This window comes from Buteo buteo, chromosome 21 (genome assembly GCF_964188355.1).
Source record: "Buteo buteo chromosome 21, bButBut1.hap1.1, whole genome shotgun sequence".
NCBI classification, from domain to species: Eukaryota; Metazoa; Chordata; class Aves; order Accipitriformes; family Accipitridae; genus Buteo; species Buteo buteo.
Genome location: NC_134191.1, coordinates 17879693 through 17906871, shown reverse-complemented (window position 1 = coordinate 17906871; position 27179 = coordinate 17879693). Strand labels below are relative to the sequence as shown.

The 27179-nt window shown below is 51.3% G+C and overlaps 2 protein-coding genes across 3 annotated transcripts in view; one reads left to right on the top strand and one right to left on the bottom strand.

The window, feature by feature from the left end:
• The window catches only part of DNAH1 (dynein axonemal heavy chain 1), a 70854-nt gene that overhangs the window by 40295 nt on the left and 3380 nt on the right, over nucleotides 1–27179 (top strand). For both annotated transcript variants that reach the window (XM_075053362.1, XM_075053361.1), the window contains 32 exons: nucleotides 260–400; nucleotides 910–1070; nucleotides 1770–1927; nucleotides 2064–2237; nucleotides 2607–2645; nucleotides 3745–3923; nucleotides 4742–4972; nucleotides 6364–6560; nucleotides 7423–7558; nucleotides 8739–8947; nucleotides 9751–9922; nucleotides 10259–10450; nucleotides 10990–11100; nucleotides 12231–12416; nucleotides 17315–17506; nucleotides 17969–18136; nucleotides 18770–18961; nucleotides 19357–19488; nucleotides 19733–19858; nucleotides 20377–20496; nucleotides 21340–21489; nucleotides 21905–22065; nucleotides 22174–22399; nucleotides 22484–22679; nucleotides 23304–23455; nucleotides 23952–24148; nucleotides 24565–24709; nucleotides 25126–25284; nucleotides 25734–25865; nucleotides 26042–26212; nucleotides 26653–26832; nucleotides 26923–27099. In XM_075053362.1, coding sequence (XP_074909463.1) covers nucleotides 260–400; nucleotides 910–1070; nucleotides 1770–1927; nucleotides 2064–2237; nucleotides 2607–2645; nucleotides 3745–3923; nucleotides 4742–4972; nucleotides 6364–6560; nucleotides 7423–7558; nucleotides 8739–8947; nucleotides 9751–9922; nucleotides 10259–10450; nucleotides 10990–11100; nucleotides 12231–12416; nucleotides 17315–17506; nucleotides 17969–18136; nucleotides 18770–18961; nucleotides 19357–19488; nucleotides 19733–19858; nucleotides 20377–20496; nucleotides 21340–21489; nucleotides 21905–22065; nucleotides 22174–22399; nucleotides 22484–22679; nucleotides 23304–23455; nucleotides 23952–24148; nucleotides 24565–24709; nucleotides 25126–25284; nucleotides 25734–25865; nucleotides 26042–26212; nucleotides 26653–26832; nucleotides 26923–27099 — 5262 coding nt within the window. The remainder of the gene's footprint in view (nucleotides 1–259; nucleotides 401–909; nucleotides 1071–1769; nucleotides 1928–2063; nucleotides 2238–2606; nucleotides 2646–3744; nucleotides 3924–4741; nucleotides 4973–6363; nucleotides 6561–7422; nucleotides 7559–8738; nucleotides 8948–9750; nucleotides 9923–10258; nucleotides 10451–10989; nucleotides 11101–12230; nucleotides 12417–17314; nucleotides 17507–17968; nucleotides 18137–18769; nucleotides 18962–19356; nucleotides 19489–19732; nucleotides 19859–20376; nucleotides 20497–21339; nucleotides 21490–21904; nucleotides 22066–22173; nucleotides 22400–22483; nucleotides 22680–23303; nucleotides 23456–23951; nucleotides 24149–24564; nucleotides 24710–25125; nucleotides 25285–25733; nucleotides 25866–26041; nucleotides 26213–26652; nucleotides 26833–26922; nucleotides 27100–27179) is intronic.
• On the bottom strand, nucleotides 13430–16823 carry LOC142042890 (HAUS augmin-like complex subunit 3). The gene is made up of 4 exons (XM_075053461.1): nucleotides 15578–16823; nucleotides 14962–15401; nucleotides 14096–14312; nucleotides 13430–13681 (listed from the first exon to the last, which is right to left on the bottom strand). Exons 1-4 carry the CDS (start codon nucleotides 16796–16798, stop codon nucleotides 13430–13432), a joined length of 2130 nt encoding a protein of 709 aa, XP_074909562.1. The 5' UTR covers nucleotides 16799–16823.

Here is a 27179-nt window from a genome sequence, read left to right as displayed (position 1 = left end):
CGTGTTGCTGCTGGGGCAATAATCTCTAACTCTTGGGCTACCTCCCTCCCAAAAGAACTGAGTCAGACACTCACAGCATTGCCAGGCAGAAAGGCAGGGGTGGCAAGACTAGACAGAGGGCCTGGAAACCTGAATTCCTCATCAGAATCTGAGCTACTACACAAGGAGCTGTGACAGGGAAAACACAGCAGAAATAGTTTTCTTTTTCCCATAGGGGATAGATGCAACTGCCCCCTCTAAACACACTCATACCTTTCAGGTGCGCTGGGAGAAGTGGCTGGACTCTACGGCAAAGTTCACCATGGTTCCCGATACCAACTTCTGTGATATTATTGTGCCCACGATGAACACAGTCCAAATGGCCCATCTGCTGGAGCTGTTGCTTACCAACCATAAGCCAGTACGTGCCAAGCCTTGTCTTTGATTTTTTGATTCAACCTTGTTCTCATCAACAGGGGCACCTTTTCCTCTCCCGGTGCAGTCAGAACCTAACAGCAACCTGCTACTTTGAGATTATTTCCCACTCTCATGGCTTTGTATTTCTCTGCTCAGAAGCTGTGCCTAAGCAACAGGAGTTCTCCATTCAGTCCCCAGGCACCATGCCAGCGGTCCAAAGGAATATCAATACTCAGTTGTTCAATCAAAATGCAGCAATTGCTAGATAGCCCATCACCATCCCTCTTTACCTGTTTCCTACAGTTCCTTTTCATACTTCTCTGGTTGGATTCCTTCCACACCAAGAGATCTGTTGAACAGCTGTCCTTACTGAAGAAGCGAGCCTTCTGTCCTCTCCCAGCCTTTGAATACCTAAGTGAGCAGTAACCTGCATTTCCTCCAGCAACTGTCAGAGAGCTGGGAAACACAGACTACATGCCTATGTTTATGCTGCATTGCTGATTGTGCTTCTAGGTTCTCTGCATTGGTCCCACCGGAACAGGGAAGACTCTCACAATTACGGACAAGCTTTTGAAGAACTTGCCTTTCAGATACATCACCCACTTCCTGATGTTTTCAGCACGCACCTCTGCTAACCAAACACAGGATCTCATTGACAGCAAACTGGATAAGAGGCAGGTTTCCTTTCTGCATTTGCCAAGGCAGTATCCCTGAGCTCAGTGTTTCTATCAACTTGGCCATTTAGTTTCATCCCAAGACCTGAAGGGGCCCCAAGCACGTACAGCTGTGGATAACAAATAGGACACACAGCAAATCTGAGCTGGGATTTTGAGAGCCTGTAATAACTTGATATGATGGCAAGAAAGTGAGAAGGATTAGTGAGGGTCTGTAAAAGTTGCTCCAATTCTAGCTATTCCAGAAATACTACATTTCACAGCACAGGTGTTTGCAAACCCTGGTGTGGGATCTTTATAGAAACTGCTGAGGGGAGAAATACATGGCTGCTGACACCCAGTCCCACTCCCCATGGTTCACAGCTTCCCTTTTTCCTCCCTGGTCAGCCACTGGTTTGAAGTTTCCAATAGATTCATGGGCTCAAGCTTTGCTTTTATTTGTACCCATTTATTTATTGACACTGTCCATAAGTAGACAAAATTTCTGTCGTGCTCAGAAAGAAGCCAGTGCCTCAAACATTGTTCTGGATCTTTTCCATGCAAAGGCACATATAAAGGGGTATATAGAATGTAAGTGTAAGGATAGCTGAAACTGCTGACCCAGGAAGCCTCTGGAGAAACAACTGCTTTTGGATCAAGTTAGGAGTACCTTTGCAATAGGAGTTGTCCTGTGTCCTTATGTGGCTTCTGTCCTTACAGGCGGAAGGGTGTGTTCGGGCCTCCAATTGGGCGGTACTTCATATTTTTTATTGATGACTTGAATATGCCCATGCTGGAGAAATATGGTGCTCAGCCACCCATCGAGCTGCTGCGGCAGTGGATGGACCACCAGGGCTGGTACGACAGGAAACAGATAGGTATGACCCAGATCCCTTTGCCCAGTACTCTTGACAAAAGTTGGCCTGTTAATAGATATGCATACCTGCTGTGGAGATTTGTGGCAGGGTTTTTAGCTACAGCTTAGCATTTATTCCTGATTTTGCACTCTTCAAGGTACTTTTAAGAAGCTGGTAGATATTAATTTTGTCTGTGCCATGGGACCTCCTGGAGGGGGAAGGAATGCTGTCACTCCACGCCTCACTCGCCATTTCAACTACCTCTCCTTCACTGAGTTGGAGGAGAGCAGCAAGAAGGCTATCTTCTCCACCATCCTTGGCAGCTGGATGGGTAAGTTCTGCAGACAACTGCCACCTCCTCATGTTGCAAGTCAACCCGATGATAGTGGAGGTTGGAAGGGAAGGAATTAATACTGGTGATCTGATCAAAGTGCTGGAAGCTGGAACTTGCATTAGTTGCTTGAAGATGCTTTTGGAAAAGTGTTGTTTCAATCTTAGCAAACAGAGAGCTCATACCCTGTTTAGTCTCAGGGCCGAACTGCTGGTGCAAATCAGCAAACTTCAAATTTGGCTCTCACAGTTTCATAAGGTATCCTATAGCCTAGGCCTTTCAAAGAGGATTTTGTTTGTGATGGATGATGCAGATATCCCTCACTTCAGCAGGTAAAGCTGTAACTCAGGGGTTTTTTGTCTTTTCCAGCTGGACTCCTAGGAGAAAGAAGTTACAGAGATCCTGTGCGTAAGTAAGAGCAGAAAGATATATGAGAGAGAGAGAGAGACTGTGAACAGAACAAGCTGATGAGCACAGCATGGCAGAGCTTACCTGTGCTTTCAGCAGACAGACACTTGCCCAGACAACAGCCTTCTGTGGAAGCAGAGCCTTCTGTTACTCTCCATCTGCTGCAGCCTGTGGACAGCTGAGCAGGGTGGATCTAAGCATGGTGCTACAGCCACCCAGAAAAAGGGTTCATTTGAAGTGAAATGAGTCCTCTTATATTTGACAGGGTGGGAATTTAGGATCATCTTTGCAAATGTGCCCTCATCTGCAAATCTGCCAGTAGGAAGGAGTGAGAATAGTGAGCTATGAGAGAAGCAAAGCAGAGCTTTCTGAGTGCTTGCAATATTTACAAGCATCAGTACCTGACTATGAGCTCAGGGGCACACGGAAGCATCTAGCTGTGATATAAAAAGAAATTAAAGAATTTTGGAAATAATGCAAAAAAGTGCAAAACACTAGGGTGTCACAGGGCTCTACTTTCCCAGGAGTGTTTCTAATGAACTTAATTGGGAGTTTAAAAAAAAAAAAAGTATTTTATGCTCTAAAACTAGCAGCTGTGTTTAAATCTTGCCAGACTATTGCATAAGAAATTATTCCTCTGTGCCTTTGCATTTGCTGAGCTCAATGAATTGCAAGGCGGTTTAGCTAAGAGGGCACTCACACCTTCTAGCTTCAAAGTAACTGAAACTCCACTGCGGGAGTACAAGGAGGGAGAAGGAAAACCTGACTGGAGTATTTCAGGTAGGCACCAATTACCTGTCTGGCAGTGTCTCCTCTCTCCCTGGGGTGCATGAAGTCTTAACATCGCAGAATTGTTGTTCTTCCCTCCCCAGATCTGATTCTCTTTGGTTGGGAAATTCATTGACAAACTGTCCACTGCAGTGAGCAGGTGCTTGGTCAGGTCCACACACAGTCTCTGCATAAGAAAGCAGAAAAGCGTGTTCCTGGCCAAGTCCTAGCAACACCTCTGCCACTCAGTGCCACCTGTCTGCACCGCTAGGACCTTCTCAACCCAAAGTCACCACCTTGGCATCCTCTCCACCTTCCTCTGTCCCTGCAGCAGGAGCACATGCAGTCAAAGACTTGAATGAGCCCTTGGTTGATGCCACCACCTGCATGTATTTGACCATCACATCCCAGCTGCTGCCCACACCAGCAAAGTCGCATTACACCTTCAACCTGAGAGACCTCTCCAAGGTGTTCCAGGGCATGCTCATGGCCGAGCCCAGCACGATCGAGGTGAGTCCTGCCATCAGCACAGTCATGCCACCCAGGGGAAGACCAGAAATGTTCTAGTGAAGGCCTCATTGACAGGCTTCAATTTCTTGTTGAAGCTGCATTTTGGTATTGTTCGATGAATGTGGTGACCTTCCTTTTGGCTATATTGCCTACTACTGGTAGTAAACAGACCAATCCTGCCACCCCAGCCCTTCCTTGGCATGGAAGCAGGTGACTGGCCACAGGGAGTCAGTGCGACACAGCCCGGCCATTCAGGGCTGGATGAAGCCATAGGGACCAAACAGGGAACCACGCAGGGGCAGACGTGTTGTCCTGTTACCAGCTTGTAGCAATGGAGGCATCTGCCCTTTCAGCTCTCCTGAGGACCTTGTTCTGGCTCCAGCCTAGCCAGTAGAGATTGACTTATCACAGGAAGTACTTAGGACACTGGTTCTGTGCTACACCTGAATAAAAGGATCTTTCCGAAAAACACAAGAACTTCTGAAAACAGTAAAAATTAAATCAAACTGGGGGAAAGATAAGGACAAACAACATGAAATTTAAATCTCTCAAAGAAAGCCTGACATATGGACAAATAGAGGGCGGGATTAGCTGAAGCTGTAATAAGCTCTCTGCAAAGCAGCTGTTTTGACAAGAGTTGATTTTAAGAGGAGAAGGGAATGCAGCTTCCTCCACCCAGTTCTTTCTCCACTCCAGCTGCCTTCTAGCAGGATTGGAGCTGGCTGCATGCCGGGCAGGAACCAGCTTTCCTGACAGCGAGGCTCTTAATACTTCTCTGTTTCCCTCATGGGGGCTGTTTTGCTGGGATTTCCTACCAGAACAAACTGCACCTGCTGAGACTGTGGTACCATGAGAGCTGCCGGGTCTTCTGTGATCGCCTGGTCAGCAAGGAGGACCGGACCTGGTTTGACAACCTGATGAAGAGTATGATGGAGGAGTTAGGCACCACTTTTGAGGAGGTCATCCCCTCCCAGCCAGTTTTGTTTGGGGACTTCATGGAACCAGGTGCCAATATCAAACTGTACAAAGCAATCAACAGCCAGGAAGAGGTAAGGACCCTGGGAATCATGATGATGTGAACTATGTTCTTATCTTCCAAGTCTTCTGCAAACAAAAGAAAACACTTAATAGTAACCATGGGGCTTCTTGAATTGAAGGTGTCTGGAATCACAAACCCTACCAGGGCTCTCCTGTGAAATCCTACCCCAGATATGGATAGTGGCCGCATTTGGTGCAATGGGAAGTTGAGGTAGAATAAGTTGTCTCTGCATTGCCATCCTGGGGGCAGCCTGCTATGCCAAATCTCCCAAATGAACTGCACTTGGGACTGAAAAGTGAAATTTGCTGGAAAGAAATGGCACATTACCCCCAAACAATACTACTTTTGCCATTAAAGACTTCACAATTGACCTTTGCAAATAATTAATGTTACTGCCAGATTCCCTGTTGGAGAAGATACTGTGAGTACTTTGGTAGTGATAATTAGGCAAAGGCAATGAGCAGTGCATTGTGCACTCATTATCAGAAACAGAGGATTATCCTGTCTTCTCCTCTTTTGATAGCTGTGTGACAAGACACTGGTAATTAACTGAGCTTTCCAATCTCTTTTGCAAAGTAGGTAGGCCTGTCCCCCACTGAGGTGAGCATAGCTGAGACAGCCAGACTTACCAAGTTGCTGCACAGTCCACTGATGAACACAGAACTTTGGCATCTAGGCAGGGATCTCAGCACTGTATGAATTCCAGCTGATGTTGCTTGCCCAGGTTCACAGTGAGATTTCTGAGGGGGTAGGACCAAATCCCAGATGTCTTCGTGGTTCATCTCCTGCTCTTGCCTGAGGGTGCTGTTGAAGAGAGCCCTGGAAAGGGCAGGAGAGACTGCTCCTGCAGCTATTATGTGCAATGGCTGGACCAGGAGAGGAGTGCGCTTCTCTACCTGTCTATGACCAGCAGTGTTTTCTTCCAGCACCTGCCCTTTCCAGCCAGGATCCTAACCACAGGATGTAGCAGCAGACAGTGGTCAGCTATACAGCGAGGAAGCTCTCCCTGAGGGAGACCCTGGAAACAGTATGGGTCAGGCAGCCATAAGCTATTTTATTTTCAACTATGCCTTGCTATTTCTCTAGGCAAACAGCACTGCTGGGAACAGCAGACCTTAGTCACTTCCCTGAATTAGTTTAAGGTCACCATTCAGGAGCTGCTGCCACCACCGCCACTAACTAAATTCAGCCCAGTGCAATGGCAGTTCCTATAGGAGCATAGAGAGCCATCACCTCCCCAAAAGCAGCTCCTAGGGAGCAACTGGGAGAGACAGCTGCTCCCAGATACTGCTGATCAACAGGCTTTGCCCTCCCAGAAGCCTGGCTGTGCTTACAGACAACCACCTGCCCCCTCATAATTGCTTTTATCTGATAGCCACAATTGACTGTTTCTGCCCACAGCTGAAGGTTGTGATTGAGGATTACCTGGAAGAGTACAATCAAACCAACACCCCAGAGCTGAAGCTTGTGCTTTTCATGGATGCAATACAGCACATCTGCCGAATCAGCCGGATCCTGCGGCAGGCTCCAGGGAATGCTCTTCTTCTGGGTGTTGGGGGAAGTGGGAGACAGTCTCTCACCAGGCTGGCATCTCACATGTAAGTAATGCACTCCTATGCACATAATGTGGAGCTGCTCCATCAGGGCTGCCGCCAAAGATTCTCTTTTCCTGCCCTTCCTGCTACTGGTTACACATTTTTCTAGTTGCTGACTCTTCAGATTTAACATTCAAGAGCTAGGGCTCAGTTAACATGCACATCTACACTAGAAAAATTGGTCTCTTGCCTGCTAGTAGCTTGGGTTACTGACTGCTGCGGGCACGCAGTGAATGAGCAAAAGCAGCATGGTCCATGTCAGCTCACTGGCCTGTGCAGCACTCAGCATGGCAGGGGAATAGATAGGGGCTTCTTCCTGGGAGCTGGGCAGCAGGAAGACAAAGACAGGAGCTACTAGTGACAAGTGATCAAGTGACACTGGCAGCCTGGCAAGTAGGACTGGTGAGTCTTGGGAGCCAAGAGGCCATGAGGCGGGAAACTTGAAGAGCCAGGGAACTAGGCTGAGGAAGAAAATTCTTCCAGCTCTGAATACAGGGTGTGATCCTGGAGAAATGCAACCACGGTTCCCAGGTGCACCAGCCCCCAAGGGCAGCATCATAAAAAAATCCATGTTGAGTTGCTCCCTCTGCACTCTTAGGCACTGGGACTGAGAAGCAGTGTGATTTTGTTAGCTCATGGAGTTGTACTTCTCCTGGTTTCTACCTAGCTCAGGTATCTCTGCTTTGAGTAAAACATGCTCTCGGGTTGGTGGTTGAACATGCACAAAGACAGGCATGTGCTCAGGACTCATTGCGGGAAAACAACTTGCTTGAGTCCTCTCCCCCTGAATCCACAACACATACTTAGGACTGACAAATAGTAGATTTTAATTTGATGTAAATCCACAGGCTTCTCTTTCCTTTAGGGCAGATTATGAGTGTTTCCAGATTGAACTATCCAAAAATTATGGCATGACCGAATGGCGAGATGATGTGAGGAAGATCATGATGAAGGCAGGCCTTCAAAGTCTACCCAAGACGTTCCTGTTTGTAGACACACAGGTACAAGTGTACTCTCAAGGTACAGGAGTATTAGCATGGTGGACTCCATCTCAAAAGGAGTCAGAAACATCTCTAAGCTCAGTAAATCCCCCTGAAGAGGATTGAGGAGCTTTGATACAAACCAGGCACAGCTAGTTTCTTAAGTAAGTAGCCCACCTTCATCATCTTATAAAAAAGCCCCATGGAAACTAAAGGTGGTATATTTGTTGCTAAAGGGACTGTGTGTGAGTGGGATGATTCTTCTGTTGCTCAAGGAAGCCTCTTTCAGCTCCATCCAAGGGTTTGGTGGGATCAGAGATTTTAGACACAGCTGCCTGAAGCTAAGCACTACACTGGTCACTGTTACTAGAAGTCCTAACTAATATAATTCTCTTTATTTTCAAAGATACCAGTAGATTTTAGGGCCTTATGCCTGCTGGTTCCACATGATAATGTGGGTTTGTTACTGTAAACTGTAACTTGCTAATGACTAGACCAACTTTGGGAATTCACCGTTATGTTCCCCATAGGCTTTTTTACTGCCTTCATTATCAGAGGAACCAAGTCCCTTCTGGCAGCGCCCTAAGCAATGAGATGAATATCTGTCAAGTGGTGCTTGTTCTTGCATCCTTTTCCCTACAGTGAGAAGCATATGTGGGAGAAGAGGGGCATGGGAGGGTGCATTTAGTTAAATAGATGGATGCTGTGTATTTCTGATTTAGCAAAGGTGGAGAGGTGAGTGTAGCTCTGGAGGGAGATCATCCCACAGACTGTGACACATCCCTACAATTACTGTCTCTCACATCAATGAGTTTTATCCTAATAGTGAAGTGTTCTGTGTTGGAGGAATGAAGACCCAGAGCAACCTAATGTTTGGGGTCTGGTTGCAGGGTCACTGCAAGGCAGAGAGCAAGGCCCTGAGCATAATTTGTCTGTAAGGAGACAGTGAATGGGCAGAGGGAGGTTTGTTCTCAGGCACACACCTCCACCCCTGAAATGACTAAACATGGCTGTTCAATTGGAAATGCTGGACAAGGGTCAGAGTATGTTTTCCTAGAGCAGAGTGATCACAGAAATGATTTCTTATAACAGGGGCTGAGGGCTATATTTATCCAGAAGTGATCTCCATGGCATATGGCGACATGACTGTCTTATAACTTACTTACGAAGGTACTTTTTTTTTTTTTTCTTATATTCTTAGATTAAAAATGAATCCTTCCTTGAGGATATCAACAACCTGCTCAACTCGGGTGACATTCCCAACATTTACAACCCTGATGATCAAGAACAGATCATGATGGCTATGAAGCCCGTTGTTCGAGATCTAGGGCAGCAGCCCACCAAGGCCAATTTGATGGCTGCATACACAGCACGGGTTCGCAGCAATATCCACATGGTCCTGTGCATGAGGTACAGTTCAGGGGTAGGACTCTCTGCTGTCAATGTTAATGTTAATTATTCTCTCCTTGTCTTTTGCCTTGCATCACTTTGTCATTGGACCTTTGTTTCTAAGCCCCTGACTTTGGAGGAGGAATAAGATTTGCATACCACCTACCCATAGGACTGTGTACTATTTTTACATTTTGCTAGTTTCAAGATGAAGTTTGAAAAGTTTAAGAATATGATTATATGTGATCCAGATTAAATACAAGCTTCCTCCTCCTTCATGCACCATTGAGCTGTTTGTTACAAAAACATCGTGCTTGAATTTGGGGCTCAGTTGCACCATGTTTATTCATGAATCTAGTGCATAGTCCATGAACAGCTTGCTTGCTTGCGGGAGGGCTGCCAGAAGGTACAGGGCATTCTCAGTGCAAGTACAAGTGGAAGAATCAGGGCCATGATTTTGGTCTGGTGATGTGATCTCTGCACTCACCTGCTTGAAATAGACTTCAGGTCACATTTATTTCTTATCCCTTAAGTGTTCTCCCTAGGGAGGGGCCCATAAAACATCACCCCACTACCATCTTAATACTTCCAGAATATACCCAGGACTTCCAAGGAGTAAGCTGTGACACACACCTCAGGACAAGTGGCTCACTGCCTGAACTTTCATTCCCCATTTCCCTCTCTCCTTCTTCTTCCTTGGGTACATTCACTTCCTTCTTACTCTGTAAGAATTCAGGATGGTTCTTCAGGGAAGTAAGAAAGCTATTTTAGCCTTGTATTTATAGCCAGTTGCAACATCTCTTTTCTACATGTCTTTCCCTCAGCCCAATAGGAGAAGCCTTCCGTGCACGCTTGAGACAGTTCCCCTCTCTTGTGAACTGCTGTACCATCAACTGGTTTAATGAGTGGCCTGCTGAAGCCTTGCAGTGCGTTGCCGCCTCCTTCTTGCACAGGATCCCACATCTTGGTGCCAGTACTGAAGATGTCGATGGAATGGTAGGTGCCACACTCAACAAACAAAACACAGCTCCTGTGTGCTCAATGTGCCATGTCTCTAGATATACATAGACAATAGATGCAGGACATACCTGCAGAAAGGTCCTACCCTGTAGCAGAAATGTTCCATGGCAGGATCATTCAACTAGAGAACTGGTTAGCTTTTGTATGCCTTGAAATGGCCATGTCCGTTCGTCCTCCTCTCTATGGCATTGAAGCCCACACATATACATAAGCTCTGCTGTGACTGTATACTTAGGCTCTCTGTGGGTATCACGTAGACTTACCTACATGTTCTGTACTGAATAAAATTGTTTCTTTCCTTTCTCCTTGTAGATTCACGTATGTGTAGAAATCCATCAGAGCGTGGCAAATAAGTGCCAAGTGTACCTAGCAGAGCTGGCCAGACACAATTACGTCACTCCCAAGAGCTACCTTGAGTTCCTCAACATCTTCAGTTCCCTGATTGGAAAGAAGAAGCAGGAACTGAAGACAGCCAAGAACAGGATGAAAAGTGGCCTGGACAAGGTTTGTCACTCACACCCAGGAGATCTTTGGGCCCGCCTTACCTGCTCTGATTAGTGTATTTATAGCTGCAGAGATGCAGTGAGATGCCCTACACATCTCCTGTGTAACAGGAGAAGGCTCATGCTAAAGCAAACGATAACTATGCCTTCTGCCAGGGCCAGTCTTTCTGAAGGGCTGAGTCTGTAACAGCTCTAAAAGAATGATGGTCCCCAGTCTTTGGGGACCACAGACCACTCTAGCTCAATCTCTCAGGATGTTCCTTATTAACCTTTTAATTGAAAGCCCTGTAACAGCAACATGATTCCACTGACACTGTCATGAGCTTATGAAGTAATGCCCATCATGTATAGGCACCATTAGGCACTACTGTTTTTAAACACACCACAGTGCCAGACGGTTGCTTAAGCAGGAACCAGGGCAAGACCTGCTTTGTACAGCCTGACACTGGGCAGGGAGCACCCACTAGGACAGCACAGCCTTTTCCTGGGGCTTTCCGTGGCTGCTGCTGCCTCTGCTCTCACTCCACTCTGCTCCCACAGCTCTTGCAAACAGCAGAGGATGTAGCGAGGATGCAGGAGGAGCTGGAGTCTGCCCGCCCTCTCCTGGCACAGGCAGCCAAGGACACACTGGCAACCATGGAGCAACTGCAGGTACTGCTGCTGGACAGCCCTGCATTGTCCAAGTCTGCTCAGACTGGACACAGGGCTTGGGGAGGCCATGCAGGGGTTGTATGAAATCCTGCTTGATCTGACAGTAAAAAAGCCTCCAATTAGCACATCAGGTATTTATGCAGAGCAGCACTGCCAGCAAGAATGGCCTTCTGCTGGGGTCCCTGCTCTGGTGTTGGTGGGGGCCAGTCACAACCTACCAGCCAGCTGCTAGCAGAAGTGATGGCTCACATGCCCCTGTCTGAAACCACAACCCGGGGTCAATCAGCCAAGCTACCAGCTCTCTTTCCTTCCTGGTTTAGATCCTTGCAAGAACAGACTAGCAACACTACTAACACAATTCTCAGGTGGCCTGAGCGGCTTAAGCCCAGACTGTTGTTGGTGAAAGGGATCATTCCCCCACATCCCATCCCCAGGGAGCTGATCCAGCTGCAGCCTGCCCCTGGTGGCCCAAACCTCAGGGATCATCACACACACAGTCACTTCTGCCACTGCAGAAGAAGGAACCGTCCTCTTGTTAGCTGTCACTACCTTCCCACCTCCTTGTGTTCCTCTCTGCCTGTCTCCTACTGTGGGATGGCCAGACAGAGGGAAGAGACACTAACATCATACAGCTCTGCGTGCAAAGGGGAAGGAATCTGCAATCTCCCATGTTCCCACATAGCAGATAAAGATATGGCTATATTCCACATTCCCTTTACACGTCCTGGTAGTGTTTTAACCCTGAGGGTAGGCAGAAGTCACAGTTTTAGAAACAAAACCCTCAGCATGTCTTCTTATTCCTCCATCTCCCTACACATTTGCATCCCTATACATCCTCTCCCTTTGCCAATAGGAAAAATGGCTAGAGCAGCTAATTCCTGCAGGACTAACACCATTCCAGGCCCAGCCAGAGCCAGAGCTTTTGGATGATCTCTACAGGCTGACAAAAGCCTCCTGCCACTATGATGCAGAAAGGGGATCCCCTCCAGCAGTTAGGCCTGAGCATGTCTCTGCTGGAAGAAAACACATGACCTGTCAGGACAGCTGTGATCCTTACCTAGCAGTGCTGAGCCAAGCCAAAGGGGTGCCCTGGCTCCAGCACACTTCTGAGGCTGTCTCTGGTGTTGCAGGTGGACACAGCTGTGGCTGAAAAGACAAGAAGTGCTGTGCAGGCTGAGGAGATGAAGGCCAAAGAGAAAGCGCAGACAGCCCAAGCCATTGCAGATGATGCTCAGAAAGACTTGGCTGAAGCCCTCCCAGCCCTGGACGCTGCTCTTGCCAGCCTGAGGAACCTCAACAAAAGTGATGTTACAGAGGTAACTGGGTTGAGGGGGAAGGTGGCAGAGCTGGGTCTGGTCCTGGACAGTCTCTCACTTTGCAGCAATTCCCCTTCTATAGGCTTGCAGCATGCCCAACCTTTTCCAGCATGTCTGTCCATCCCCCTGGGCTCACAGCCTGGGCAGCTGCCCATGCAGCTTCTTCACTTCACTCCTTTAGAAGCAAAGAGTTGTGAAGGGCAGAGGCAGGAGCTGGCTCCTGGGTGTTCCTACATGTTGTTTCCAACTTGTGCCAGAGACTGTGTTGAGGAGGGCTCACCCCATGGTACCTGTCCGTGGGGGTAGGTGTCAGGCAGTGCCACAATGCAACCCTGAGTATTGACTGCACAACACAGGGACAGATCTAGCAGCACACTGTCTGAAACAGCAGGCTCTTTTGAAAGGTGATCTACCACAGGCAGAGAAGAGGAAGAGGCAATGGCTGGTGGGCTGACTTCAAGGAACACTGGCTTGAAATAGGATAGTTGGAGAAAGGAGGGTGATTCTGAGCCTGGCAAGTGTCACAGCCCATAGCCAAGACAGCAAACTCAGCAAGTACAAGATTTTATTGCCCAGGGTATAACAGCTCTGGAGGCAAGGGACAGGCTTATTGCTCTGCAATTGTGAGTAATGGACCTTTTTATTCCCCACAAAATATACAAAACTCCTTTCCCCAGAAGGTGAGGAAAGGAGGAGTGTCAGTCCACTTGCCCCCAGCACCTATTCTCTTGCAGAGTTGGCATGAGAAGTCTCCTGTCTATACAAGGCTTCCAATGCCAACTTACAAGATACATCAATTTCTTTCATATCATCTATCCCACCCACCAGCTTTGGGAAGCTCTTCATTTAAGGAATAAGCACCCTGCTTCTTTTAAGCCCAGCTGCTGCACCATGACCCAAGTAACCTGTCATGAGCTAGGACCACCAGAGTTCTCTCCCAGTTCAGGACTGATGACCCAGCCCAACCAAAAGATGGCACCATTTCTGTGGCAAAGAGTGAGCATCCCTTTGACCTACTCCTTTGCATAAGGCAGCTCCATCACTGGTCCCTTGGAGGAAGCCGACACCTGCTTCTCCAGCTCCTCCACCACCTCTCTCAGCCAATCTTCATTGCAGTAAAAATACACATAAAGGTTGCGCTCTGTCTGCAGGATAGGGCTCTCCAGAGATCTGCGTTTGACCTTCAAGTCACTCAGGAGGGCTGCCAGCTTTTGGTAGAGGTTGTCCTGCATGGTGATCAGTTGCTGCATCATGTCTATGATCTCCTGAGGGGCAGAGCCCAAATACATGTGAACATGGAGAAAATCCCCCTCTTTCTGCCACCTATAGAACAGCTCAGCCCACCAGAAACAGCTACCCACCTGGCTCAGGCCTTGAAACACATCCAGTCCAAGGAACAGAGGTAGCTTACTGGGCCACCTTGGCTAAGGCACCCCAATCTCTATACTTAACAGCACATGTGAAACACAGTAAGAATTGCCTTTGTCCCTCAGCCAGCCACTGCCTCATTGGATAGCTTTTGGGACAAGGCAAGGATCAGGCCAACCTCCTCCTCTGGCTCTGTCAGCTGAGAGGCAGTAAGTTCTCCCCCATGCACCCAGAGAGGATGGCACAGGGCGCTCTGACTCACAGCTCTGTGCCACCCAGCAAGGCCTGGTGGAGCCAGAGTGCTTGCTTACCGGAGAGGAGAGCTGCAGCTGGTTGGAGCTGTTGTACAGCAGCCGGTAGAGCACCTCTGTGGAGGACTCCAGGGCAGGGAGCTGGGACATAGGAGCTGCCAGCTGTGCTTCCAGCACCCTGTGGTCCTGAACCAACTGGGAGCAATGGGCTGCTATGGCCTCATAGCTGTGGAAGAGCTGCTCCTCCCAATCTTGCCCCACCAGCATCTCCCAGAGTCTGCAAGAAAGGACAGCCAGCCAGGGGTGTGAGCAGTGTGCCAGCACTGAGGAAGAACGGGGCTCAGGGGACATTGTACACTGTAGGACTGGGATGCAAGCAGCTGTGGGGCAACAATGAGAGGACAACCTCACCTGGTGAGCAGCCCATGTCCTGGAGGTCTGGGAAGAGCACCATAAATGACCACACTGGCTCAAGAGCCAGTCGGGGACTCCTTGCTACCAGACACCAGCTACTCCAGAGCTGCGCAAGAAAGACTGAGAAGCCCCTGTCAGTGCAGGACACCCAACCAGAGAAAGCTCTTGCTCCAAGCAGCTTGTGCTTTCTTCTGGCCCAGCTGTCCCTCTCCATGGCTGAAGACTTGCCTCTGCACTCCCCACCTTCACATCCTAGGAATGCCTCTGTTCTTCCTACTCATTCCCTTCTCCAAGCCCATGCTTTGCTGCAGCAACCATAGCCAGCCAGGAAGAAGCAAATGCCATCTCCTGGGGAATTTCGCACTACTGTGGAGTCAGGGTGCCTCTGCACTGGCAGAAGAGCACTGCTAGACTGCCTGGTAGCTTGGGTCTGCCACATGCCTCTCCCATTCCCACGCCACCTCCTCCACATCTAGTTTGTTCCTCATGCACACACACACCCAGGCCCTTACCGTACAGCAGAGAGGTCTTTGGGGTCTATCCATACACGTGGACAACCTTTCTGGGAGGAGCTGGCATCTTTGAAGTAGTCCTGCTGCTCCTGCAGCCTGGTCTGGGCTTCCCTCATAGCAGTTTTCATCTCCCCCAGCTGAGAAGCCTTCTGGTCCAACTCCTTTCTCTCCCATTTCAGCTGGAGCTCCAGCAGATCCAGGCAGCTGTGCTGGCTTGCGAGCCAGGCAGCTGCCTCCTCCTGCCTCCTGGCAATGTACTGCAGATGGGCAGCTTCCAGGCTGAGCTGCCTCTGCAGGATGGGCAGGCGAGAGAGGCAGGCCTCTGCCTTCAGCAGGGGTGGCAGCCGGTGGGTCAGGGTCTGCGTGATGTCGCAACGCAGGGCACGAAGCTGCTTCTGAAGTGTGGCAGCCTGACTCCGGAGCTCCACCTCAACTACTTGCTGTGCAGGGGGAAGACAAGACAGGCTGGTGTCGGGGTGCACCACTAGCGCTGCCTGGCTCTGCCACCCCCTCCTGACATGTCAGCTGTGCTCCAGCATTCAACAGCAGGGACTGCCTGCAGCACAGGCAGACCCTGCCACAAAGGATGGTGGAGGAAAGAGAGCACTGGCCCTACCTGGTTCTCCTTGAGAGCTTCCAGAGTCCTCTGGGCCCACTCCAGCGCAGCACAGTTACCTTCCACTTTTGCTGACATGACTATAACCTCCCTCTGGGCACAGATATGTGCTTTCTCCATTCGGCTCAGCTCCTTCCAGTAGTGGTCTTGGTCCTCCAGTAGCTCATCTCCATCAGTCCCAAGGCTTTTCGGCATTGTTGTTTGCTCGGCATCTACTCTCTCTGTGGCTTCCTGGCTGCTATCTCTCTCTTCCTCATCCCCCATGCTCAACACCTCTCTTCCGTTCCTCCCCTCCACTAGCAGCTCTGCCTTTGAGCCTCGGACCAGTATTCCCTGACTTACTGCTGCCACCCCCCATGGTGTGTTTGCACACTCTTGATACGGAGCTCCTCTTCTTCCTCCCAGTATGTTCCAGTCTGAGTCCATCTGTGTCGCAGCCTCCAGCCTTTCCTTCAGGCTGCTCTTTCCCTGTGCAGTTTTTCCCTGAGCATCTGGAGCTTGGACACTCCCTGGTAGGACCCACTGGATGAAACCCTCAAACATGTTGGTGGCCTGTTGTTCTAGGTCCAGGTAAGGGCCAAGATCCATCTCACACATCAGTGCCGGCAGCCGGCCTTTCCCCACATCCCCATGCCACTCTGCCAGCTGCTTTGCAGCCTTGCTGATCTGGCTCAGGACAGCTCTGGTTTGGAAGGCTTCTACTTCCAGGTCCATCTGAGCCTTCCTCAAGTCCTGCTTCACCACTTCCTCCTCCTCCTCCTCCAAACACCTCAGCTCCCGCTGCAGGTTTGCTACCAAAACCTGCAGCTTGCTGTGCCGCCAGAGCTGACGGTCATGATAATCCTTCAGCTCCTGAAGCTCCTGCTGCAGGGCCTCCGAAGAGAGACTCTCATCATCTGGTATCATGCTTGGCAACTGCGGGACCTGGTGGCACATCTGTAACGCCTGCTCGAGAGCATCACCTTCCAGGATGGGCTTGCCTGCAGCCAACAGGGCATCGTAGGCCTCCACCTCAGCTGGGCTCAGTACATTCTCCTCGCCCACTGTGCTGCAGAACCACTCCAGGAACTGCTTTGTCTGAGGGCAGTCAAAGAGCCAGTCAAAGTCCTTCCCACAGAGCTTGTCTGCGTGGGGGTAGACCAGCCTCAGTGTCGCCACAAACTCTGCCCCTCTGTTGACCGTGTCCAGTGGGAAGGTCTGGGAGTGTCTCTGGCTGAACATGGCAAGGATGGTCAGCACTAGAAGGAAAAAAGCAGGAGTCATCCTTAAGGGTCCTGACACCCACAGCCATCTCAAGGGTGCCACAGCGACATTCCTAGCTCCCTGCTTGAGGAGAGACTCAAGCAGTCCCTCCACAAGTGCTGCAGACCAGCTTATGGGGTGCAGCATTGCTACAGTGGGGTACAAGGCAAATGAGAGCCCACAGAGCAAGGGAGAAAGCCTGCCCATGCGCCATTTCCATACAGCCTCCTCCCCAGGGCCATATGGGTCTAGCTCCTTTACTAAGGCATCTTCAGCCTGTCAGAGCACCAGGGCAGGCTTTTTCAGCTCATAGTTTGCTCTGTGCCCTTTCAGATAACCAGCTTTCCCTTCAAATACCTCTGTCCTTCCTGCGTGTGCACTGCATCCTCTAAATGTCCTGCCACTGGTCCCAGTCTCCACTGGGCCAGCTGAGGGATGAGCACCCCACCTCACCAAGAACCAGGCCAACCCACTGTCTCCATTTGGGTTTTGAAGGTACGAGCAATGCAGCGGCCTCCCCTCGGTGTGAAGATGGTGATTGAAGCTGTCTGCATTATGAAAGGAATCAAGCCCAAAAGGGTGGCAGGAGAAAAGCTAGGCTCCAAGGTGGATGACTACTGGGAGCCAGGCAGGGGCCTTCTCCAGGACCCAGGGAAGTTCCTGGACAGCCTGTTTAAGTATGATAAGGTAAGTGGTGGCAGAGGGAGGCTGTGACCAGGGATCAGGTATTGCCTCACAGAGATCCTTCTCACAGCAATGAAGCTTAAAGCTCTCTGTGGGCAACACCCCTCAGCAGCACAGAGGCCGAGGACATATTTGGCCTGGAAGTCATCGTGTCAGCTGGCTGCACTTCATTGCCTTGGGCAATGGGACCCAGATGCACAAGTCTTGCCCTTCTGTCCCTCTGCTCCTTCCATGTGGAAGAGCTGGATGGAAGTGATTTGGGAAACAATTTACCCAATCCCACAGCCATGCCTCCCAGGCCTCAAAACACAGCAATTTGATTCCTCTTGCTCCAGCACAATGCCTTACATACCCTGGCAGGTCCTGGGGCAGGCTGCAGCCACTGGGTGAAGCCCTTTGAGACCCTCAGTCAGATCTCCAGCACCCTTATCACCGATCTCCTTTCTCTCCCACCATTCCTTGCAGGACAACATTGCAGACACTGTGATCAGGGCCATCCAGCCCTACATTGACAGTGAAGAGTTTCAGCCGTCTGCCATCGCCAAGGTCTCCAAAGCTTGCACCTCCATCTGCCAGTGGGTGCGTGCCATGCACAAGTACCACTTTGTGGCCAAGATCGTGGAGCCCAAGCGGGTAAGAGGCAGCGTGACCCAGTTGCTCTAGGTTTTAGGGAAACAGTACTAGCAGCCCCCTTCTGCAGAATATGCTGAGAATCACCATGTTCTCCAGGTCAGGACATGATGTTCAGACCAAGCCTTAGCAGAGCCAAAGCCTCAAAACCCATAACGTAATAAAGTAGAAGAAATCAGCCTAGAATATGCTGGGACAGAAGTGGTACCTTCTTCTTAGTACAGAGTTCCTGGCTCAGCAGAAACTGTACTTACAGAACCATTCCCACATCTCACTAGTGTTTCAGCCTCAATCCTCTCTGAGCCTAGCTATTTCTTTATTGTTATTTTGAGGCAAGCAGAGAAACCTTTCCTCCTGTTCACTAGTGGACCACATCCTGAGCTTGTGTAAGCTGGCACAGGGTCTTGGCTTTTTGGAGCTATGCAGAAATGCCTTCCTCACCCCTACTTTTATTCCTGAGCTTGCAGAACATCCCCCTGGAGTTAGGCAGGTCAACCTTTGTCATACAGGGAAGGATCTCAGTATCAGCTACTGCTTTTATGGTAAACCAACTCTTGTTCCAAGGTCTCTAGCTTTTTGGGGAAGAGCCTGGCCATATGCTCAACATACCCACTGTTTCCTTGTGCATCTCCACAGCAAGCCTGGCGGGAAGCAGAAGAGGACCTGCGTGCCACTCAGCAGGTCCTTGAGGAAGCTAAGGAACGCCTGAGGGAGGTCGAAGATGGCATTGCCATGCTGCAAGCCAAGCACAAGATATGCATAGCCAAGAAGGAGGAGTTGGAGATGAAGTGTGAGCAGTGTCAGCAGAGACTGGGCCGTGCTGATTTGGTAAGGGACAGAGCTGGGTTCTGCCTGCTTGGATGAAACAACCTGATTTCAGGTCAAGGAGGACATCTGTGTGCCTGCAACTCAGGACAATCCCAGGTTGAAGCTGCCTGGCCAGATCTCAGCAGCACAACAGGACTGGGGAAGCTAAGCTAGCCAGGCACTGGTGTGAAAATGTTGTCCTCCTGTGCACAGCTTCTTTAGCCAGGACAGCTGAGAGCAGTCCAGTAATCCCAGGATTAAGTGCTCAAATCTGGGGACAGAATTCAGGATATGGCAGAGGCCACCCTGCAATCTCTGGTCACCAAAGTCACCTGGAGCATTATCCAGAGAGCAGCAGGTCCAGGACACAAGGTTGGACAACACAGCAGCTCTCATATGTGCAACTTATTCCACAGCTCATAAACAGCCTGGCTGATGAAAAGGTGCGCTGGCAGGACACTGTAGAGAACCTGGATTACAAGATCAACAACATCACTGGAGACGTGCTGGTTGCAGCTGGCTTTGTGGCCTACCTAGGTCCTTTTACAGTAAGTGTGCAACGCTCCCTGCGAGGGGCTTGGTTAACTGCTCTGCTTTCCTGGCCTCTTGCTGTTGCTGGCTAGATCTGCTGGGAGAAAGGACTAGGGCAAAAGGGTGCAAGATCCCTCCTGGATCACTCTCTGTGCCAGAGGTGGCACAGGATCCCATTTCAATGGAAACAGGATGGTTTAGATGCTCACAGCAGACTAGCTGCAACTAAAAGAAAGGCTATGATTGTTCTTCTCATGGCAGGGACACTACCGCATAGCGCTGTGCAAGGAGTGGCTGAGGCAGCTGTCAGAAAACAACATTCCTCACACCAAGGAGCCAAACCTGATCAGCACCCTTGGAGACCCCGTGGAAATCCGCTCCTGGCAGGCAAGTTGGAGAAAAACCCAACGCTTCAGGCTGAAGGTGCCTCAGGCAAAGGCTAGAACACTCAGCTCACCAGCTCACTAGGATCACCTCTACCAAAGGAAAGACCCCCAAACCAAACAGCTCAATAACAACCAAGCACCTCCACACTGCAGAGCTGGAATTGCTGCTGGGGCTCCTTGCACAATGAACAGGAGAATACCTGGCAGCATCCAGGGCAGCAGCAACTCTGAGGGCATCAGCCTTAACCTGTAAGGCTTCCCCTTTACAAACCACAGGCTTAGAGCAAAGCCCTGGCCATAGCCTGCCCAAGCCTAACTGTGCCAGCACAGCTCTGTCTCATGGCTCAGCTGCTTCAGGTAGAGCTGCAGCTCTAGGCTTAGCTGGTGTCAGAGGTACCCTCACCACCATCCCTTATCTACCACATTGGGACCACACAGGGGCCAGGGCAGCAAGGGCTTCTCTCTGGCCAGCAGTGTTGCACTAGTAGGTATTCCCAACAGCTTTTTCTACCCCATTAGATTGCCGGTTTACCCAACGACACCCTGTCTGTGGAGAATGGCGTAATAACACAATTCTCCCAGCGCTGGACTCACTACATAGATCCCCAAGGACAAGCAAACAAGTGGATCAAGAATCTGGTAAGAGTTGTGGGGAGGAAAGCCAGGTCTGCCAGGATAGGGGAAGTAGCTTTCTGTTAGGACCTGTGCAGAGCAGCCTCAGGCTTTAGACTCCGGAGCTGCAAGACCCCACACTGTCCCAGTCCAGCCTCCCCAGCACCAGACAGGTTCCACATCTGTATTCATCCCAGGTGGATTTCCCTGCTTGGGGAAATCAGCACAGGGCAGGAGGGGCCCTGCTGTAAGCAAGTGAGGCATGAGATTCGCACTCTGGCTCTCCACTAGCATTCTAAGGCCCTTACAGCCTTCACTGCACCCTGAAACACACAGAACAACACTAGTATCTCCCATAACAGCCTTTAGGGTCCCTAGGACAGAAGGGATCAGGGTAGCATTACCTGCGAGCACAGTCCCTACTGCCAGAGTGCTGGGAACACAGACCACCACCTCTTCCCTTCCTCCAGAGGGGCACCCACTGCCCTTTTGAAGGGTCAGGCGGGAGGCTCAGGCAGCTGCTCCTGTTTTGCTCCCCAAGGGCTTTTCCCACCCACCTGCTCTCACTTTGCAGGTAAACAAGCTCTGAGTTACCAGTGTGGGGCTCTGCAGGGGTATGGTTCTTTGAAGGAGGTTCTCCCCATCTCCCCCCCACTTTCCTACTGCCTCATTGTGCTTGCTGTCTCTAGTGCCTGGTGACACAGACTAAACTTGCCAAAATAGCCAAAAACTAGCTGAGCAAGAAAAGATACCATTTCTGCTGCTCTGGGGAGCTAAATCAGCCCAGTGAGAGGTGTACCGTGCACCAGAGCTGGACGTCAAGGTGGGCAGGACACCACAGGGACCCTGCCCTCCCCTGCTGCCTTTCAGGAGAAGGTGAACAGCCTGGAGGTGGCCAAGCTGAGCGACCGGGACTTCCTCTGCAGTCTAGAAAATGCCATTACCTTCGGGAAGCCCTTCCTGCTGGAGAATGTCGGAGAGGAGCTGGATCCGGCTCTCGAGCCTGTCCTGCTGAAACAGGTCCCATGTCTCCCCTTGGCAAAGAGGGGCAGTGGGTACCTGGCTGGGGTGTAAGGGGGAATCTGGCCAGGGTGCAGTGGGATGTGGTGGATTTGTAGGTCTCTGGGCAGGCAGCACTCACATGGATACTGCCTGTTGTGTGCTTGTATGTCTTGGCCAGGGCTCCAACATGTTGGCAGCATCCTGCCCACCCTGGTCTCCTGCCAGCAGGCATCTTTGCCTGGGAGGCAGGGCCATGGAATACAGCTGCTCTATTCAGGTTCAGGCCTTCAGGTCTGCCGGGTGGCTTGAAGCTGCTCTGTCCAGAGACCCTTTAGACTCTCTCCGAGCTGCAGAGCCCAGGGCACAGCAGGATGCCTTCCCTCACAAGAGGTAGCTGTCCCAGCCTTCCTGTATTTGTCCCTGTCTGGTACAGACCTACAAACAGCAAGGCAACACCGTGCTGAAGCTGGGGGATACGGTGATCCCCTACCATGAGGGTTTCAAGATGTACATCACCACCAAGCTACCCAACCCTCACTACAGCCCTGAGATCTCCACAAAGCTCACCCTCATCAACTTCACCCTCTCACCCAGGTACCTGCTTGCCCCATTAGCTGCCCATGCTGCTCAGCCTCATTCTTTGCAGTCCTCAAAACCTCGGGCCTGTTGCCCCCGCCCTCACCGCCGTGGCTTTTGTTGTAGTGGCTTGGAAGACCAACTGCTGGGAGAAGTGGTGGCTGCGGAGCGGCCTGACTTAGAAGAAGCTAGAAACCAGCTAATTGTTAGCAATGCCAGGATGCATCAGGAGCTGAAGGAGATAGAAGACCAGATCCTGTATCGGCTCAGCACTTCCGAAGGAAACCCTGTAGATGACTTGGAGCTCATCAAAGTGCTGGAGGCATCCAAGCTCAAGGCTGGAGAGATTCAGGTCAGAGGTGGGGGTGCTCTCCCCCTGCAGCTGTGCATCCCCTGCCAGCACTGCACTAACCGTGACATCTCTCCTGTCCTCCAGGCCAAGGTAATGGTGGCAGAGCAGACAGCGAAGGACATCAACATCACCCGCCTGCAGTATGTGCCCGTGGCTGTCCGCTCGCAGATCCTCTACTTCTGTGTCTCAGACCTGTCCAATGTGGATCCCATGTACCAGTACTCACTCGAGTGGTTCCTCAACATCTTCCTAATGGGGATCAGTAACTCCGAGAGAGCAGGTGCCTGCCCAGAACAACCCCCTCCTATCCTCTTCCTCACCCCACATTCCTGGTCTAGCAGCAGCTAGGACACCTGCAGAGTCAAGGCAAACATGGCCACTTGCATTGGCTCTCAGCATGGTCCAGAGCTGCCCCTCGTTGTTTCCACACAGCAAGTGAAGATGTGGTCACAGCCTGCCCTGCGTTCTCTTCCCCACTATTTCTCCGCTGCCCTGTCTGACCAGGTGGGAGGGATGTTAATGCAGGGCACGGGCAAGGTACGCACCGTCCTGGTAATGGTGTGGCTCTGCTTGTCACAGGGCCGCCTCCACGCACAGGTCCTGGCTGCTGCTGCCAGGCTGGGGGCAGCTTTCCCCACCCAGAAATGCGCGTTAGCCAGGATGGTGGTGCAGCGTGGACTCCCTTCCAGTGCTGGGGCAGTGTTTTCTTCTGTGTGTGGAGTCTCACAGCCTTGTGCTTTCACAGGGGCTTCTGTGCCAAGTCTGTATTTGAGAGCAGCGTCTGTTCTTCCTGGGCTGGGTGCAGGTGTGCCCCAGTGACCAGCAACCGACAGCTGACCTGGAGAGCGCCTTCCACGCCACCCATAGCACCCACCATCTTTGTCTGGTTGTTGCCTTTTTGCAGACACCCTGAAGGACCGGATCGTGAACATTAACAACTACATCACCTTCAGTCTCTACAGCAATGTGTGCCGTAGCCTCTTTGAGAAGCATAAGCTCATGTTTGCCTTCCTGGTTTGCGTCCGGATTCTGATGAATGATGGGCGGATTGATATGGTGAGCAAGTCACCTTGGTCCTTTGATGGGATCCCATCAGGGCAACTCAAACCCAGCCTGTTCAGCCCCTTAGAATAGCGTCCTGGGGGGAAAAAGAGCCTTGTTCCCTTGGACTGAGGGCAGGCTTGGCAGGCTGGTGGGCAGACCTGGGGCCTCTCTCCACTCAGATCTCAGATCTTTCCCTGTGTCTATATGCAGAGCTGCCTAGGCTGAATCACCTGCAGCTTTTGCCAGTTTGCTGCCAGACTGCTGCAAAGGTTAGCAAGTTTGGAGGGAGCAGGCAGGGATTAGAAGACAGAGAAAAGCCAGTGGCAGCTGAACAGTGATGTTGATCTCACCAGACTCTCCAGTTCACTTACTCCTCAACATACACACCTGACAGGAGAGGCAGCCAGAAAGTTACAACAGGATTTTAGTTGGATATGGCACAAAGCCACATGCCTCAGGCCCAGGCAGGTAGGCTATAATCCCTGACCACGTCCTATCCTGTTCGCAGGACGAGTGGCGGTACCTGCTGTCAGGAGGGACCATAAAGGAGAAGAGGGAGAACCCAGCTCCGGCCTGGCTATATGAGAGAGCGTGGGGAGACATCCTGGCCTTGAGCAGCCTGAAGAACTTCTCCGGCTTTGCCAATGATTTTGAAGCCAACCTTGTAGCGTTCAGGGCCATTTTTGACAGCCCTGAGCCTCACAGGCAGGTGCCCCTGCTTTGTAAGCTTAGCTATGCTTCACCCGGCAGGTGATGGCATCCCTGGGAGAGCATGAGGAGCCACAGTGCCAGCTCTGCTCCCAGTGCAGTGCGACACAAGGGAGAGGACGAGGCATTGCCTTGTCTCCTCAAGGGTGGCCCTTGCCTATACGTGTTGCTTGCCCAAGGCAGAGCCACACAATGTCTTAGCCCAGCAGTATCTGGCACTTGCCCAGTGGAAGCAGCTCTGGCTTGCCTGCTGATAGTTTCAAAGCTACAGACAACGACCTCAGCCAAGTGACTGGAAGGTCCTTGTCCCATCTGAAACCCCAGTGGCTGTCTGCAGGCAACTTGGGTCCTTCCTGGGGAGCTGCAGGATCTGGCACATCCCCCCCCAGAATACACCTAATATTGCTTTGCAGAGAGCCCCTGCCTGGGAAGTGGGAAGCTGAGCTTGATGCCTTCCAGAAGCTGCTGGTTCTGCGGTGTCTGCGGGGAGATAAGATCACCAACGCCATGCAGGATTTTGTGGTGCTGAACCTGGACCGGCACTTCATTGAACCACAGGTAACCAGCCAAAAGGAAGCACTGGGGGGGGCAGGAGTGGAGCAGGATACCTCGAGCTTGCTGTAAGCGGGCTGTCAGCATGTCCCAATTGCAGTGAGGGTGCTTGTGCCTCTCTGCAGCCACAGAGTTCCCACAGCTGGGTAAACACGTTTTAGATGAGGGATATCCTGCCTAATGTCCACCAGTTAAACCACACTGCGGGGAGGCAGATAGTCCAGGCATATGAGAGAAGAGTTTGACAAATAGGAAAGTGGCTACTACCCTGATCCTAATGCTGCTGGTGGAGAGCTGCACTAGGCCCTTATTGAACATGGTTCTGGCCTCGGCACCCAAGAGCACACCGGTGCCTTGGAGAGGAGCTGGAGGCCAGGCAGGGTGAGGAGGTTCTCCGCTCTGACCAACTTTCTGTATTGCAGACCACTGACCTCTCGGTCGTCTTCAGGGAGTCCACTGCCACCACCCCCCTGGTGTTCGTGCTGTCCCCAGGCACTGACCCTGCTGCTGATCTCTACAAGTTTGCTGAAGAAATGAAGTTCTCCCAAAAGCTCTCTGCCATTTCTTTGGGCCAAGGCCAGGTAAGCTGCCAGTGCCCAGCTGGGGCAACACTGTCCTGCTGGCACTCCCAGTGATCTCACCTAGCTCCAAGTAAGTCAAACACCCTTGCAGCACAGTGAAAACACCCTCCTTCCCCAGGGCCTTTACTCACCAACCTTCTGCTAGCTGGAGGAGGCCAGTTCAGTGGGGGGGGGGGCTGCAGCGGTTCCCCCTATACTGCCCTCTAATTTTCCAAATCCATCCCCAGTTCTTCTATTCCCTCCATCCTCCCACACAGGTTTGTAAAAGCTGTAAAAGGGCCTTTGCTGTGCCATCAGACAGCAAAGATCCAGCTGAGCCATGGGGATGAAGCCAGGCTGTGGCTCTGGAAAGCGGTCCTTCCACCCAGCAGCTGTCTCCCCGTCCAGCTCAGCAGGGCACAACCTGCTATGGACCAGGGTCTCTGAGCATTTCTCATCTGCCTTCTCAGGGCCCCCGTGCTGAAGCCATGATGCACAGTGCCATGGAGCAGGGCAACTGGGTCTTCTTCCAGAACTGCCACCTGGCCCCCAGCTGGATGCCTTCACTGGAGAGACTCATCGAAGGCATTGACCCCAGCAAGGTGAGCTGTTTTACTGAGCAGCCTGCCCACTCTGAGGATAACAGACAGGAGGCTGGAGCCCAGATCTAGTTCGATCTCATCCACAGGTTCCCCATAAAACCAGAGGGTCAGTGCAGGAGCAGCTGCAAAGGCTGTGCCTGCACCCTCTGAGCACTTGTTGCCTTCTGGATTTCCAGGTGCACCAGGACTTTCGCCTCTGGCTCACCAGTCTACCAAGCAACCACTTCCCTGTGTCCATCCTCCAGAATGGCTCCAAGATGACCATTGAGCCCCCCCGTGGGGTCAAGGCTAACCTGCTCAAGTCCTACATTAGTTTCAGTGATGACTTCTTGAATTCTTGCCCCAAGGTAAGACCCAGGTTGTGCTTTGGTTTGCTGTCCCCAGCCCGTGCCTGCTCCAATGTATGCTCTCCACCTGGATGTTGCTCCTCTCCAGGTATAGGTCTTCCTCTCCACTAGAGCTCTCGCATGCTAGAGAAGGGCTGGTGGTATTTCTCATGAGCCCACATCTACTCTGTGATGAGCCAACTGGAAGTTTCACTTTGAGAAACAGAAGCAACAGTATTGCAGAGGCCTGGCATAAGACACCTACAGCTCTCTTTAAGCCAGGGAGTGGGCCACAGCCTTCCCCAGCACAACAGCCTGACTGAGGTTTCCACCTCTCCAGGCTCCAGTTGGCACTGCTGAATTGGCACAGCTCCTCTGCCAGGTCCCAGCAGGAAGTGACCCCATCCAAGAATGACTCCTCCCAACCTAAGCGCCTCTTCTCCCTGCTCCCCTGCCCACAGGTTGCAGAGTTTAAATCCTTGTTGCTCTCACTTTGCTTCTTCCATGGGAACATGCTGGAGAGGAGAAAGTTTGGGCCTCTGGGGTTCAACATCCCCTATGAGTTCACGGATGGAGACCTCCGCATCTGTGTCAGTCAGCTACAGATGTTCTTGAGCGAATACACCGACATCCCATACAAGGTAAGTGTGTGAGCTGCCCCCCCACCCCGTGGAGGGAACAAGCTCCTGATGCACGTGCGGGTCAGAAAGCCGTGGTGGGATCCCTCACAGGTTCTGAAGTACACAGCTGGGGAGATCAACTACGGCGGCCGTGTGACTGATGACTGGGACAGGCGCTGCATCATGAGTATTTTGGAAGATTTCTACAAGCCTGAGGTTTTAATTCCTGAATTTGCCTATTCTGAATCGGGGATCTACAAGCAGATCAGTACCTCTTCTGACCTCAGTGTGAGTACTCAAGTAACAAATTGCAGCTTATAGATCCAGGGGGATCATCATAGTGCAAAGGGGATCTACTCCTCCCTGAA